We start from the raw sequence: 17,172 nt of genomic DNA, 5'->3' as shown, positions 1-17,172 counted from the left end.
GGTAAGGGGCATGACTCCTTGTGGAGCTCAGGGCAGGCAGAGGTGGTAGATCCAGTGTCCCTGCACTAGCTAAAGGAGGTTCTCCCAGCCAGCCATTAAGGAGGGCCTTTGTAGTTCAATGTGCTCTGCCCTTCCTTAACTTCGCTGCCCTCTGGTGCTCTGGAGGTCATACAGCGTCAGGGTGAACAAGGTCTTTGCACCAGTCTTGTTCCAACACGACTTCTCTACACAAGGTGGAGCAGTGAGGCTGCATCTCAGCACCAGATTGTCCGACATCATTACAATGAATCCTTTAAATACCCTACTGATGGTTTTTATCTGACGCTACAGTACAGAATCCTGCAGTCTACAAACGTATAGTTAGTGGCCTCTAAACTGGACATAATGTATGAACATGTGTGTTTGTGCCCTGTAATGATCTGGCATTCCACCTAAAGTACCAGATAGGCAAAAATATGACACACAGATGTGTATAATGAATGGAAGTCTAGAAAATAAAATTACATGATAGTTTTATTGAATTGTCTGAAAGCGGCACATAACCACTCAACTGAGTTTAATTAGTTTCAGATTAATTTCTATGAATTACTATGAACAGTTTATGGATTGGGTTGTGCAAACTGAACAGGTGCAGTCTCTGGCGCCTGGGTCCCCAAAGACAGGGGATGATACTCCGGTGGGACACTTATTAGCGTGACACCCGGCGTCTCCCAGCAGGAAGTGAGCAATGCCCACCTGCTGTGCTCATCAAGACGCAGCCCTCTCCCCCTCAGCCAGCACCTCCCGCCCAGCTAAGCTCCAATCCCCACCGAGCGTGCTTATTACAGCCCATAATTAATCTGCTCCATTTGCCCCCCCCCCCCCGATTATGAAAGTCAAGGGCAAGCCGTTCGATATCTTAATTAAAAAAAAGCACAGAAGTAAAAAGTTACACAAGCAGAATGTGGACTGTTGAAAGAAATCATTTAAACACATTTAAGCTATAATGAATGTACCCGCTAAATTCTAGGTTGATGAAATTTACAAAGATTATACCCTCTGTATGTTGCCCAATAAGCATGATGGATAGGAACTTCCCCAAATACAGTATTATATTGTTGTGGGGGGGGGGTTACTTGATGGTGGACATCCTCTGTTACTAAAGCTAAAAAACTAATCTTCCTAAACGAGCCTGCCTTCGTTACGCATTAATTGAAGCCTTTAATCGAAGGTGTGAGTTGGCAGGTCGTTAGCGCTGAGTGTGGATTCTTCAGAGGGGCGTGGAGCTTAACAAGCTGAGCTGGGTGGTGGGGAGGTGTATGTGGCGGGGGGGGGGGCTTGCCGGTTCAGCTCATCTGCGGCAAAGGGCGACCACGGGGGTGTGTCCGCAGCTAAGCCGACACTCAGCACAAAGGCCCCGTGATGCGGGAGGGGCCATGGGAGCAGGTCCAAACACAAGCGCACGCCCTTTCATCTCCCCCCCGTGGGGATACCACCCCCAAATCAGACTCATTACCCACAGCCTGGGAGAGAGGAGAGACAGTCCCTAGATCCGTAGGTAAGCGGAGGGAGGGGGGGGGCATTGGGGTGCTGAGCCAACAACTGCTCAACTCTATTGGCTCGGCGAATATCACAAGCCTTTACAAAGGCTGCTGGTTAAGGCCATGGCCTTTAACGCCTAAAGGTTATAGCTCCTACTCCCCAGAGGCTTCGGTCTCAAGTGCCAGGGAGTGGCTTGTTTAATCTGAACTGCGGTTAAAAAGAACGGATGGATCTAAGAATCAGATAAGAAACGAAAGTGTAGCTGCTGTATAAAAATGAAACAGTCACTGAAAAACAGGTAAAAAAAAAAAAAAACAAAAAAAAAAAAGACCACAAGTGTACAGGGGAGAACCTGGGTACCAGAAGGTTGCTGGTTCTCATCTGTGGACCTCTTGCTTTTGGCAATAAACGTCCAAAAATTGCAAAAAATATAAAGAACTGCAGGATGTGAGGGAGGCAGGCTAGGTGGCTCTGGCAAGAGTAACTCACGCCTTCAGGGTTAGGGGTTCGAATCTTGCCTCTGTTCTGTGTGCAGGGTTTGCACACCTCCCAGTGTCATATGAGCCACAGTCCAAAGACATGCAATTAGGCTCAGTTGTGCTTCTTACCTGCCTATAGTGTGTGTGTCTGTATCTGTTCCCTGGGACACACCCACGACCCTGAAAATGATGAGGTAGAAGAAGGATGGATGGATAGATGGATGGATGTCCGAGAGGCCCTGGCCAGTAGAACAGGTTCCTCCCCAGAAGTGGATGGACAGACCAGAATCTGTGGGGTCAGACTCCATCGATATCAAAGCCCCAATAGGATGCTTCCCGATACAGAAAAGTCAATTAGAATCAATGGTTTCAAGCCATCAGTCACCAGAGGTCTGATCTTGGCTCAAATCAGCCAAGGGCAATTTATTGTGATGACTGGACCTTCAGTGAAGTCCAGTAACATTCATTCAAAAACTGCCATCGTGTGTAAGGCTGAGAAAGGTGGAACAGCATCAAATCCTTCACAGTCACCAGTTGCCGTTCAAATTACAGATAAGATGTGATGGACTCCTATTGACTTAAGAGTTAAGGCTTGACAAAGGTTCAGTGAGATCAGTTTGTAAACATTTTTGAAAACTAACATGAAACCACGGAAAACTATACAACTGTTACTTATTTTCACATCTAGTCTTGAAGACTGTGGATGCTACTGGAATCAGGAATAATACTGTTTTAATGTACAAATTTAATACGTGATAAAAGTTATAAGATCATTTGTGTTCCGTGTACAGGTAGTATTAAGTCATTAAACATATATTCAAACTACCTTCTGAAGGCATAGTTTACAATCAAAATATATAACCTCAAGTTAGAAAAACATGAGAGTTTGCACCCATTCCACACTCACATCCTCAAGGAACCTGGCTCCAGTACACATAACCGGGTGCTCCACCAATCATTGCATAGCGTAGAGAAATATTGGGAGAGCGAGGTTGCAGCTGATTGGTCAGGCCAGGGGGAGCTCATAAGGGGCTGCGTATCGGCCAGTCACATAGTGGTAAATCTGTAAGGGGGGAAGGACTGTGTATTAGCCAAGGGAAATTAACCACAATGGAAAGATCAATACACACTTACTCTGGCCAAGTGCAAAGCAGAAGGCAAACAATTATACACAGCGCCATCTCCCTGTCAGAATGCCACAGTGCAGCAAGTGAAAGCCTGCTCGGGACTCATTAATGTCTAGGGGATACATTTTTTGATGGGCCCTGCATTAAAATAAATACATAAATAACAAACTCTAAAAATCACAGATAGAAATACTAAAAAAGTTTTCCACAAATCAGTAAACAGTTATTGTCATGTTTGTGCCGGCGTGATTTATTACTGTTGTTAAAACATATTACAAACACAGCGGTTGTTATCATCTAAATTTGATTTCCTGATGGATTAAAAAATGAAGAGTGAATATTAAGCAGATTTGTTGGTGAGCCGTGATTAATTGTGGCTGTCAGTCGGCTCTCTGTGCTGGAGTTTGAGGGCCACTGGGGTAGATATGAACCGTAGATTAAAACATTTCCTCTTTTTGTTGGTGTCGTGCTTCATGCTGGAAAAGGAGGGAGTCACAGAAACGGCGATGGTCATGGGTTTAGTAGGGTCAGCTACGCAAGCAGTTAAAGTAGCAGGAAGGGAGTTAGTGGAGTTAGCAGGGACAGGTGCATCATGGGAGGAGCAGGCGCGTTTGACCCACCTGTCTCTCGATGTCAGCCAATAGGGTGCTGGCTCCCAGACGGAACAGGGCGGGGCACAGCCACTCATCGCCCAGCTCCTCCTTCATCAAGGTCAACCACACCAGTGAGTCTTTGGAAGTGCGGATCCCCCGGCTGGCTTGAAGCCCACCTGTGTCAAGACGCCCAACCCGACCATTATCGCAGTATCACAGTCCGGACTGACACGTAGCAGTGGAGAAAGCAGCCAGATCGGGGTGCTGTAGCGTCAGTTATGCTTTTCAGTTGACCATTTGCTGAACACTTCAATTTAAAAGGAAAATCATGTATCCTGGAGATGTTATACAATGTTTCCAAGGCCCTAATAAATTACTGACCTTATGGCCTGTCCTTAGGAAGTAATCACGGATGGCCCTCACCATCACTACGGCAACCGGATAGGTTGCATTGACGGACTCCTTGCCAGTTGAAGTCTTAATGAAGTCAGATCCTGTTAAATAATACAAAAAAAATCCTGCATTTAGTTCCTGTAGGAAATCTAACCACAACATGAAAAAAAAACCCAGCAAGAACATTCACTCTCAGAAATGGAAGATTATTCATGTCTAATACGACCACCCAGTTCACTACCATTGACATTCAAAGAGCCTTTGAGATCTAGTAATTCTATATCTATAGATAAAGAGCACTCATAGATACAGTGAGCAGTCGAGAAACCAGCCTATCACAGCAGAGCTTGGTGCTAAGCAGTTGCCCCGAGTGACTGCAAAGAGGACGGTGAAGCGTGAAGTGCCCTCATTCTCCCTGGCTACCCCTCTTCTCCCCTAACATCCCTGCTGTGGTGGTGGTGGGGGGGGAGGGGGGGGGGGGGGGTCTTGTGGGTCATGGTGGCATACTCTGTAGAGCTGATCTGCTTAATACGCTTACTTAATTCCATGGGTTAAATGAACCCTGCTGCCAATTAGATTAAATCAGTGCCCACTAAGTGCATTAGTGGGAAGGGGACTTGGAGGAAGTGGAGGGGCACTACACCAATGGAGGGGTGGGGGGTAGGGTTTCCGAGAGGGGTCAGGTGACAAACACCAGGCTGGTGGCCCTGTCTGAACAATGTTGCCCAGGCAAAGGGCAATAAGTCAAACAGAGTAATTCATTCATCAGAAGGATGTCCACGCCAGACTGCAATCGCCAACTCATTTCCTGCCCATTTTCCCAGGAAAAGACTCCACCTCTTTCAGCATGAGGAACTTTCACGGACTCTAGCCAAGCGTCAGTGGCCCAAAAGTAATAATATCGGAGGTAAGGCGCAGTGTTGGAATACTCTCCAGGCACAAACAATCGTATTTTAGCAAGTCCCTGCATTTTATTTTAGCTTTTATCCAAAGCGATGTGCATTATTTGCTGAGAAGGCAGATATTTCCTGGGGTAACTGGGGGTTAAGGGCCTTGCTAAGGGCACCCAATGGAAAAATCATGAAGTTCGACCCTGGGGTTTGAACCAGTACCCTTCTGATCACAGGCCCAGAACCCTAACCGGCCGAGCGACACCTCGCCGATCGCTGCCACGTGGGCATATGACGGGAGACTTTTAGGGGGGAAATGGTGCTTCTTTTTGGGTGAGGATCCTGGGCCATAGCCTGAGGACACACAGCATCATGGGTAAAGGAAACGGGGGTGTCACAAGGGGAGCGACAGGAACATATGCTGCCTATGACAGGCAACAGGAGGTCCATGAATGTTCATTAATAAAGCCCTCCATTATTTTCCCGCTTCGTGGGCGAGCAGGGAGGGGGCAACGAAGTTTAACCAGCTTCCCGACAAAAATAGAAGATGAAACGGCAGTTTTAATAGATTAACTGCAAACTGGGGGCTTGTAAAAAAAAACCGTCGCCCTTCTGCTCCGTCTCAAGTTTAATGGGCGTTGGGCACCTCATTACCGAGCCGAGTAAGATGAACATTTTCCAGTTCATTAAAGAGATGTTCTGTGTGTTTTTTTCCCCCGTCGTTTTTTTCCCTCCATTCCTCAAACTCACATTGTCCTTAAGATTCGTAATAGGGAGTCTTAATTACATGATAATGGATAATGGTTATTAAATGCGCACGGCCGTAATGAAGCTCTTTTCATTCGCCGGCCAGGGAGGCTGCTGGGGGAGCAAAATAAAATTGCTGGCTTCGGAGATTAATGGATCAAATTATTATTCAATTTCAGAAATCTCATCCGGAATTCATAGAAACAAGAGGAGATTAAGAAGTGAGTGCGGCGACAAAAGCAATGCATTTTAATAATGATCTTAATCAGAAGCGCGGACAATTTGGTGCTGTAATCGGCTTAAAACGTGATTATTAGTTAAGCATACAGTCACACTGCATCTCTCACCCTCGCCTCCCAATCAGGGTGGGCTTGCAATCATAAATGAGCAACAGTGCCACGCAGTGGCCAGAGGAGGGAGGTGCATGTGTTACTTAAATATGGGTCTCACCACCTCCATTTTGTGATTTTCTGTCATTTTTTTGTATAATGCAAAAATCAACAGACGAAAAATCAGCAGTTAGAATTCTGGAAGACAAACCCAAAACTCACAGATATATAAATATATATATATATATATATAATATGATGAATGATATATAAAGTTTTTAAATGCAAATACTTCACTTTTGAGTTTATTCATCGGCTCAGTTCCTCATATAAAAGTGACTTTCTTTACAGGTATTTGCATTAACCTTAAATAGCCTGGTCAAACTACGCTTATGGGAGTATTTACTTACGCAAAAATGTTCTGAGGGCAGAAGGAAAAATGATTGGTTCAGAGAGATAACCAATCAGATTGTAGAGGAGGTGGATCCAAGCAACTACAAGAGGTGTGACCAACCAATCGGATGTTTTGGTCCCTCCTCCTCTAGTTGCTTGTACCCACCTCCTCTACAATCAGATTGGTTCTCTCTCTGAACCAATCATTTTCCCTTCTGCCCTCAGAATATTTTGGTGCAAATAAAACTCCCACAAGCACAAACTATCACCCTTACATTAACTATGGCAGTTTACACATAAATAGCTATACTACCATACTGCTAGAGTAACTTATTCCCCAGTGCTTCTTATTGGTTTTGTGGGCCGCTAACAGCTAATAAGATTAACAGAAAAAACCTGTTATAGACGTGAGGTTCAGCAGATGAATTGCCAGCTCCAAGTGTGTGATGATTAATTAGCTACAGCCATGTTTCTCTCATAGTCGCCTGCAGCAGCACCGGGCGGAAATCGAGCAGACAGACCTACCTGCCATCATAGCGACCACACTAGCCTTGTAGACGTTTGTGAAGGTGCCAAGTTCGCCCACAGCCAGGATGGTCTTCATGTGGGCTGCCCCGCATGCCTCTCTGAACTGGTGGATCTCCTGGTACAGAGCTGGGAGAGACAGGAGCCCAAAGATCAAGGGGACTGCTGCAGACACTGGGAGTGATGTCATAGATCGCTAAACCTTAGACATGGATCTTGCCAGAAAGAAGGAACAACATAAAAAGCCTGCATCCAGGATTCTAACTGCCGCTGACAGGAAGTGACATCATGAAACACCTGACCTACAAAAACAGACAGAGTGAATGTAGCACACAAATGGCAAAGGTCAATGTCCTGAGGAATGTTCAACTCTGGTTCTTCTTCACCGACATCACTTCAGCAGGCTCTTCTGACTCTGCCTATAACATCTTGAACCTGTGAATGTTCTTAGGGCCGATCTGACGCGGTGCAGAAACCGAGTGGGAATGGAGCGTACGGAAAAAAGGCAGGAAGCATTTCGCACCTCCAGGAGCGACCTTGAGGATGGGTGTGTTCGACTTACGCCCTGGAAATCACATACATCCCCCCAGCCCTTCCCCGGAGCCTCGTGGTTTTTTCACTGGACAGACCCTTTCTGACGCCTGGTTCTAGAAAAGTGAAGTATGCCTCTCGTTCTACTGCTAACCTTACTGGTCGTTCACTGGAAACTCTTGTACCTAAGTTGGCACCACAGTCATTCTTGGTTACTAAACACACAGTTTCATATTTACATTTATTTATTTAATGAACACTTTTGTCCAAACCTCTATATAGGTGAGGCAAATAGCACAATACAAGCAATCAGCTGCCTAAGAGTCAACTAGGCATTAGTGCAGCTAGACTGAGCTTCCAATGAGCGATCAGGCACATGTGCAAGAAGCAGGAGCCTCACTACAATGTACAACAAAGCAAGAATATAATAATACTACTGTTACATCAGCAGAAAGGGCAATATTAAGAGTGTTCAAGGGACATGGGGTGATGTAGGCTACTGGACCAGATGGGGCTTGGGGCATTTCTTGAAGGTGGAGAGGAAATCTCAATTTTATCTAATCATATGAATGCGGGTACCCGTCGTCGCCCCCTACAGGGTTACCTTGCCACTGCCCAGTGAGGGCCAGTGAGCGATTAATGACAATGTCGATTTCCTGGGCCCCATCCTCCACAGCCATGCGCACCTCCTCCAGCCGCGTCTTCAGGGCCGTTTGGCCAGCGGGAAAGCCGGTGGCCACTGCAAGGGGGATGCGAAGGTCACAGGGGGCACGGTCACGAGCACAGACAGCTGCAGATAGACACTGAGAGCAGAGCTGTGGATGTGGCTCACATTCACCCCACAAATGTTATAGAAGTGGGCAGCACTGCAGGAAGGACAGGCTCTGCCACCTCACCCCTTCAGGGCTATGAGCCCCCCAACACTGCTCTTTCTGTAGCGCGTCTGCAGGTTCCTCTGGGTTTGTGTGTCCTCTCACAGCCGAAAACGCAAACTGCCATGTAGTGTGTGACACAGTGTGTGTGTGTTCTGTAGCCTGTCCAGGGTGACAGACCTCTGCAGGAGGGGTTATGGAAGATGGGTGGATGGATGGTTTGGTTTTACACTGCATTTTTGGAGTAAATGTGCTGCCATCTTCCTGAAGTACACTTCAGTGTCCTGTAAGTATACAATACCTGTGCTGTTCATTTACTGTAAACTTACACCATGTCTGCTGCAGAATCACACAGGAAGCCCCTCACCCCCCCTTACCGGACGCCACTGGGATGCGGGAATTAGCAGCATTCAGCGATTTCACAGCATCTGCCACGCGGGCTGGGTAGACACACACTGCAGCCGTGGTGATACCTGCAAAATACGTTATTACAACATTACGCAAAGTTACCAAACTGTCTCCAGGCAGGTGACCTCAGAATCAGAACCAGCTCTGGTGTGTGGTCCACTTAGGCAAGACACCGAAGCACCAGACCAAAGCATTAAGCCAAGACGTTACACTAAGGTGGGTAATTCTGGGTTTTACTTACAGATATTGAGAGCTCTTTAAAAACTAGATAGCTTGTAGTAATGCAGAACCCACTCCGTCCAATTGTGGCTCTGACTGGATTTTAAATATCTTTTCCCAAATCAAATGTGTGATTTTTCTTCAGTCTGAGACATTTGAAATGCATAGATCAAATCTGTAATTTTCTGCAACAAAACGGGCGATTCTGACAACCTAGCACCAATCTAAAGCACGAAGCACCACTTTAATAACCAAAAGATATGGAGTGTTTGTTCGGCAGACGGCTAGCGAATAGATGTTACAGTGTGGCAGGCCATCACGCCAACCATGAGGGAAGTCAAAGGGGTCCTTAAGGGATCTTAAACATCAGGCGTCTCGGTGAGAGTGCACAGGACCTGTCTTAGATCAAGAGCTGCGTCAAAGGATAAATCAGCCTCACTGGTACCCAAATGGTACCTCAATCGACCGAGGCTCCGTCTGAATCGCCACGTGCAGAACGGCATTTGCAAACACTTTCTTTTACTTGCATGAATTCGAAAAGGGAACAGTGTTTAACTTTGTCAGGTATCAAACTACGTCATTGGTAAACATCTGCGTCAGGTAATACGCAAGCTGGCGACCACAATCTGTCTGAGTGACAGCATACTGTTCTCATGCATTCATGAAGTACATACTGCATTAGCGGACGAGTAGTAGGCATTCAGCATGTATCGCGTAAGTATGCAATTTTGAATGCACACTATAATCCTTCAGGCCCGGTCTGGGCTTGCCTTTGTCATGCATGTCCATATTCTCCAGCAGGTCATGCCGGATTGGCTGCATCGCCTTCATGCACAGCCGGTGCACATTTGAGGGCGTGTCGTCGCCAGCCAGCGTGGTCAGGTCAATGCACGTCACCGCCTTGAGAAGCCAGGCAGCCTGCAGCGGGACGAGAAGCATAGTAGGATTAAACGCCCCCTACTGATGGGAGGTCAGAGCATGCAACAGTGGAATGATGGTCCTTATTAAGCATCAGCCATCAAAAAAACAGAAGAGATTGGTAGTAACAAGGTGTAATGCCAAGCTGAAAGCTCAGGGAACAGACTGCTGCCTGATGAGATAAAACATCGATATATCCACTTACCTGCCACTGCTTCTTGCCCTGTTTGCGCGCCTGGATCTGCTGCGCGCGTCTCAGCACTGCCTGCTGGTTTACACGGACCTTGGACACCCAGTCAAGGTCTAACAAGCAGAGACCATTCAAACAACATATAAACGCCTATAACCACTGCATTGAAAGCCATCTGATATTTCATGGAACCTTTTACAAATTCGCTGTACAACAAAAACACTCCAATTAAAAACGATTACAGATTAAGATAACTGAAATTATGGGGCTTACTCGCTTCCATACTGGGAATCACGGCTTAGCCGATTGCGACCCAAGGCCATGCCATGTGCGGTGTATTAACTGTCCATGAGAAAGGGATCCGACACATACCGACTTTATCGCCAACAAACGAACAAGGGTACCATACATTAACATGCAAGTTACACATTTACAGGCGATAAAATAAGGCACGAAATGCAAATAAACCTGTAGGAAAGTGGCAGTAGGTCCGCGGGCACACACGCAGTGTCCCTGGCCAATTATGCACATGGTCGCCAGTGTGGCTGTCATTCACTACAATTAAAAACAACTACTGGATTTCGAAATCTATACAGTAAAAACAAACACAGCACGGAAACGGTGATGAAGCATTCATATTATACACAGCATGCTTAACTCATAAAATCTGTTAAAAGTATTTACGCAATCAATGTTCGATTGCACTGTGCCGTACCGCAACGTACTGCCCCTTACCTAGGTCAATTCCTGGATTTCTTGCAGGCATTGTGAAGAAATGCAGCACCGACTTAAAAAAGTTGCCTGTTTTCGTGTCTCACTCCTAACACAGAACCGCTTCCTGGCCGTGACGTCATCACGGTAGTGTCCGCTCGCTTCATGTAGCCAATCGCGTCGCACCTCGTTTTTACGCCGCAGGAGCCCGTCGCTGTTGTCACGTGACGAGCATAACGATGACTGTCAAATCTTACAACTGAGTTTAAACTCCCAAGAAAGTGCAGGGCGTGTGTCCGTAAGGCTCATCCAGAATTATGTGTAATTGATATGGCACGGAATTCGTCTGGAAATGCAATGATCTGGCGTCTGGATGTTTTCCTTGAGAAATTTCAGTTGTTAACATCAGATAGACGAAGACCAACGCCGCTCCCACAGGACCTTCCCGGACAGATCAAACGGATACCCCGTGGTCCACTTATAACGATCCCTTTACCATGTCTGTGACCTTCTGGTGGTACAGCGAAAGCTCTGTTATTGATGAAGTGCAAGTTTGAAGTTTTATTTTCACGTGTTTCGAGGAGCACAGTGAAATTGGTGTGACAGTTACAGGGCAGGTTATCGGGGGACCGGACGAACCCACTGCAATACTATACAAAACAGTGCAAAATAGGAATGAGTATTTAAAACGTAATAAATATGCAGTGTGGCAAATGGACCACAGTAAAGAAGCATGAGTAAGATGCTGATAAAGTGTAGTGCAGTGGTGTCTTATACTCTAAAAATCGCTAATATTAGGGCAATTAAACTTGATAAATGTAATGCTCTGGTCACATACTAATTGGAACTGATTGTACGCTTATACCAGTGTCGTTAAATGAAAATATCAAATGACATTTCTGCTCCGCACTGGCATATTTCTTGCATGACTAAATATTTTGAAGCGTCTATGTAAAGACAATATGAAAGAGTATGTATAATCAAAGACAGTGCTTCTCTGGAAAGATGTCCTGTAGTCACTCAGTGAACAGTGTACGAAATATGATGTATAATTGCAGCTGCACTTGATAGTGAGTTGGAGGAAAGATGGATTGATCAATTTAAAAGTAACACGAAATGATGTACATAAAACCATATTGACGGTTAAGAAACAAAACATAGGCCTATAGTTAACATAAGTGAGCAACAAATTAAATAAACAAGTATCCATCAAATAAATTCATGAATTTGTCTGTGCAGTAATCATATCACAAAGGCTATATCCTCCCCACATGCACAGTAATGAAAGAGTATTCAAATATTCGCAGAAATAATTCATGAATCAAGTTTTTCGTTCATGGAAAAGTCTTGGATAATGCGTGCTGATCTTGCACTGTGAAGGAACCGAATATCTACATAATTCCCGGTATCCGTGTTTTTCGAGTTGCCTGAGAAAGTGAAAAGACTACGGATGAGCCATTTGACTGCTGGAAGTCTGGGATACATTTCTCCAGATTAAACTTTGCAGAGCAATGACGTCACCCACGGGAGTCCTGGGCTCTCTCTCTCTTTCTCTCTCTTATGATCTCATTCCAGCGATGAAAACCCCGCGTCTGAAACCACAACACAGTTTCCTGTTACAGCACCGATGGTCTGTTTTCACTCCTGATAGTGGGATTGCATCGGACTTATGATGATATCGCCGTGTATATGTGTCGTTTGCTCCTCTTTATTAATGAAAATGATTTGCGATCTGGCCCTGGAAAGTTTAATGTGTTTTGTTGCATACCATAGAGCCCATTCAGAGACAATTGTGGACTGGGAGTTGACGTTTCTGCCAAGGCATTCCACTAGTATCCCTGTTGCCATGGACACCCTGCATAATATTATGAAAACCATATATTCGCAGGAGTTTGAAATGTTTTATAGTCTGGGTTCAAATCTATAAAATTGTATAAAAACCTCACTTTCCCTTCTTGAAATTGTGGTGGTTTATTTTGATTGAATATGAAAGAGATGGAAAGCAGGCGGTGATTTTGTACAAAGTATTTCTTTCAGTCTGCCATACCTCACACACTTAAGTATCCAAAAATAGGTATAATATCTAACTGTAAAAAGTCTCGTGTTAATGAAAAAAAAATTGTCTGGGCAAACTGGCATAAAGGAAGAAGTATATGACGACACGTTTTCATGAAATTATCTGGGAAATAGTGAGAAAGGCCGTGTTCACGAGGTTTAAATAATGGAACCTACTTGTTTTTTTGCAGTTTGTTGAAACGATACAAAGATTTAACACATATTTTTACTCTCGACTTCAGTGCATGTGACATTTAATTTTAAACAAATATTTTTGTATTGCTATAGATTTTTTCAAGTGATCAGTGTATCTTCGTGTGAAGTATAGATTTCATTTATACTAACCATAGATGGAGGCGAGTTTCATAACCATCAGTGACTCTTGGCAAACCCAGACACAGAGTCAGGTTTTCCCGATGTAGAGGCATACATTTCAGGCCGGATGCGAAGTTTAAAAACATAAAATTAGTGGTTAGGTTTTTTTCCACAAGATGTTTCAGCTGTCCCGGATTTCATATTGTTATACATATTTGCTTTGAACATTAATTGGTTCTATATAAACTCTGTTTTGTGAAAGAAGACGAAAATAGGATCGAGGGTTTCATTTATATATGGTGTGAAACGAATACGTAATCCCAATATAATTCAAAACGATTTAATTGGGTAAATTCGTGTAGAGTACACATCATTCTCCACTAGGTGGAGATATAACCCACGCGTTGGACTAATTTTCTCAAGCCATTGATTTGTGGTGTTTAATGTAGCCGGTCACCTTATATATCAATGCATACTATTACCTCATCGTTTTATTTATACATAGATACAACTTTTAATAAACAGTCAGAGCCTCTTGCGCAGCACGCAATACACTAGTTAATTTTACGCCCATGCAATTGTGAAGTTTTCTTATATTTTCAATTGGTTTCTGGGCTATTAGTCGGTAAGCGCACGGCTGTGCCTAGTTACTACGCGGCGGGCGAGAACAACTTTCCAGGCTTGCGTTTAAGGTCCCAAAAGGCACATAAGTTTCTTAGCTGTAGAATGAAGTTTCGTTTAATGCCCCCTTTATTTTCCCGATCTAGAAAGTGTTACTGGTTAGACAGTTTGTGCAAAGATCAGTCGGACTAAACTACTTGTAAATTAAGTCCACGAGACTGAGATGTGTTTTTCTGAGCGGAAAGTGTGAGGGTGTTGTAGTCATAAGATGGGGCTGCTTCAGGCATGGCAAAGACTGCCGGCCTGGCACGCGCGAACCTGCGGACCTCTATGCCCACGCGGACGAGGCTGTCTGGTACGCAACAGCAGCAATATCCATCCATCCATCTTACAGCCGCTTATCTTGGTCAGGGTCGCGGGAAACGGCAGCGACAGTAATAATAAAAGGAAAAATGATGAAGATAATGTTGACCGTGGTTATAAATCTGCTCTGAAGGTTAGAGCTGCTCTCTCAAAGTAGAAGTTTGTACTGCTGCTTGAGGGAAGTCTTTTTTTTTTTTTGAAAACCACCCCTGGAAGAATGTATACCACGCAGTCCTTTTCCACTTAAAAGCTTCTCCAGAGGATTTCTTTTGCTTTCTAATTTTGGACTGTGCCTCCCCCCCCCCCCCATATGGTCTGAATTTGGCATTTGGTATGAGTCATTCCATTTTAATATGAGTCCTGAACAAGACCAACATGTCGAGGAAGCTGGTCCGCTTCGTCTGCCAAGGTAAAATGCGACGGTGATGGAAAAAAAGCCCGGCCTCCCGGGTGCACTCCCCCCCCCAAACCCCCCCCCACAGGCAACCAAAAAACCTGAAGGATAAGTCTCGGATCTCGAAGGGAGTTTGCCATCCCGTGCATGAATTCGGGGGGAAAAGCCGCAGATTCTTAGCTGCTGTCTTTGAGATGGTGGCGATCTGACCTGGCCAGACCTTACGCACTCATTGGTTCATCGTAAGTAATGGTGTATCCAATCAGAGCGATGACTAAGATGTCAAGGGAAAGGGTACGACCAATCACTGGACACTCACATATCCGCTGGCAGCCAAGTGTCACAGTGTAAATGGATGGAATGGAAAATGGTATCTGTGAATGTCTGAAGAATGGACAAGTGGCACGAGGATCTGGACAGGCCAGCCTGGAGCTTAGAGGATACATACAGCTGTCATCTTACATAAATTAGGACATACATTTGTTTTCCCTAACTTTTCATCCAGCACATGCGGCACGTGACAGTCTAGAAGGGATGGCACTCTGTCGCAGGGTGGGCAGACAGAAACACACACACATATAGAGACACATCCTTGGCAAATTAGAGACACCAATTATCCAAACTGCACGTCTTTGGATTGCAGGAAGCAGCCAGAGCACCCAGAGAATTCTGGAGAGCGTGCAAACTCTACATACGCAGGATTTGCACCCCGTCCATGGAGGTCTAAGCCCACAGGCCTGCCCAGTTGTGCTACAGGACAGTGTGTTAAAAATGGAAGGTTGTACCATCAGCTGTTCAGATTGCGGCTCGTACCCTAGGTTCTGACGAGGAAACATTGGGATTGGAGGGTGGTGTGGGTGAGTCATTCAAGGAGTCTACAGGCTACCTGCAAGTCTGCGGTTGTCAGGCCACTCGGAAATGGAGATCCGAGTCCCCAGGCGGCCCAGGGAGCTGAGTCATATCCAGGGCAGGAAGTGACTCATGTCGGGGATGAGAGGGCCAGAGCAGGGGCAGGTGAGGGGCCACCGCTGAATGTGTGCCCACTGGGTTGGATGTCACGGAGGAGAGCCCATTTCCCGTGAAGCAGCAACGTTGGCGGTTGGGGATTCTGTATCCATGGTGTATCACTCTTCCTGTGTTCCCTCAGGAGCATGTAACCATCAGGGGCCCCAATAAAGAAGCATCACTGGGGCTGAAACACTCTGACCAATGGGAGTGGGGTAGAGACATGTCATGTGAGGCCCAGATTCGTGTGCCGACTGGTCACCACTCTGATCTGCTTCACGCCTGAGCTGATGGTGGAGGCAGGGTCTCCTGTGCTCTCACGGCAGGTGGATGGGGCACCTGCTGGTCTGTTAGCCCACTAGTCCGCTACTCCATTGGCCTGTTAGCTTGTTGGCCCATTAGCCCACTAGCTCATTAGCTCACTAGTCTGCTAGCCTTTTGGATTTTTAGCTTGTTGGCCTGATAGCCCACTGGCTCATTAGCCAACTAGCCCACTAGCCTTTTGGCCTGTTAGCCTCTCAGCCTGTTAGCCCGCTGGCTCGTTAGCCCACTAGCCCAATAGTACATTGACCTGTTAGCCTTTTGGCCTGTTAGCCAGCAGGCTTGTTAACCCACTGGCTTGTTATCCCACTAACCTGCCACCCACTAGCACTAGATCATGCATGGCTGGGGTCTCAGTAGCTGTGGCGTGGAAGCAAACATCACTCCGGACACTTTTTGGCATGTGAGATGCTTGTTTGGATGCCGCGGAAAGAGAGAGGGAGATCGCTGCCGGCGCAGCCTAGCATTCCGACTATATCTGCGGCTCATTACAATGAGGTCATCAGTGAGGCTTGGGGTGGCGGGGGGGGGGTACTGAAACTGGAGTGAGTCAGAGCAAGAGAAAAGGAAATTTTATGCCCATGACTGTGTTCCACGGCCCTGGTGACTGAGCTGTGAGTCACAGCTGAGCCCCCCACCCCCCACAGCCCAACCCCATCCACCATAGTGTCAGAGAGGCGTTACTCAGCATCCTGACTGTCACCATGTAAACAGTGACTGTCTCCTTCCCACTAGCTGCCCCCCTTTCTGCTTGAGCCCACCCACAGTCCTGCTCCAAACCCTCTTGCTCAAAAGCAGGGAACAGCTGCGGCGAGGACTGGGGGGGAGGGGGCGTCTGTGGGTGGATACCCGAGACGCTAATGTCTGCCGGCCACTGGAGGTGTCTATTGTCACATGACACTGCTGTCACATGACTCATTCCGCCAAGCGCTAGCGGGAGTGGCCGTAGCGGCGTCGGATGACAAAGTCAAAGCGGTGAGTGGACTCTCCTGTTTACGGTTTGCATACGTGACAATATTGAAGGGGATGATTAATGCGCCACCACCCTGATCCCAGGCGTCCCCCCCCCCCCATGGGGGTGTTTTAGGAAGCCGTTTCACTATATAGCGGTTTCCCCAACGCTGCAGTTCATGGCAGTCTGGGGCTCGACGGTGTCAGGGACACGAACTTTGCTGCTGGCGTCGAGTTGCCTGGGTGGCTCTGGGGAACCCGATAGATGGAGGCAGGATGTGCTGGTGCAGGCGGTGCAGGA

The 17,172-nt window shown here is 46.3% G+C and overlaps 1 protein-coding gene across 1 annotated transcript; it reads right to left on the bottom strand.

Moving 5' to 3' along the window:
• Nucleotides 1-2,391: 2,391 nt before the first annotated feature.
• Nucleotides 2,392-11,021, bottom strand: dera (deoxyribose-phosphate aldolase (putative)). The gene is given in 10 exon segments (XM_049025274.1): nt 2,392-3,063; nt 3,748-3,872; nt 3,875-3,896; nt 4,102-4,214; nt 6,998-7,126; nt 8,133-8,267; nt 8,778-8,873; nt 9,798-9,945; nt 10,151-10,248; nt 10,871-11,021. Coding segments are annotated over 10 exon segments (954 nt in total). The 5' UTR covers nt 10,902-11,021; the 3' UTR covers nt 2,392-3,006.
• Between the last annotated feature and the right edge of the window lie 6,151 nt (nt 11,022-17,172).

Source organism: Brienomyrus brachyistius, chromosome 1 (genome assembly GCF_023856365.1).
Source record: "Brienomyrus brachyistius isolate T26 chromosome 1, BBRACH_0.4, whole genome shotgun sequence".
NCBI lineage: Eukaryota > Metazoa > Chordata > Actinopteri > Osteoglossiformes > Mormyridae > Brienomyrus > Brienomyrus brachyistius.
This window is presented reverse-complemented; position numbering and strand designations above follow the sequence as displayed.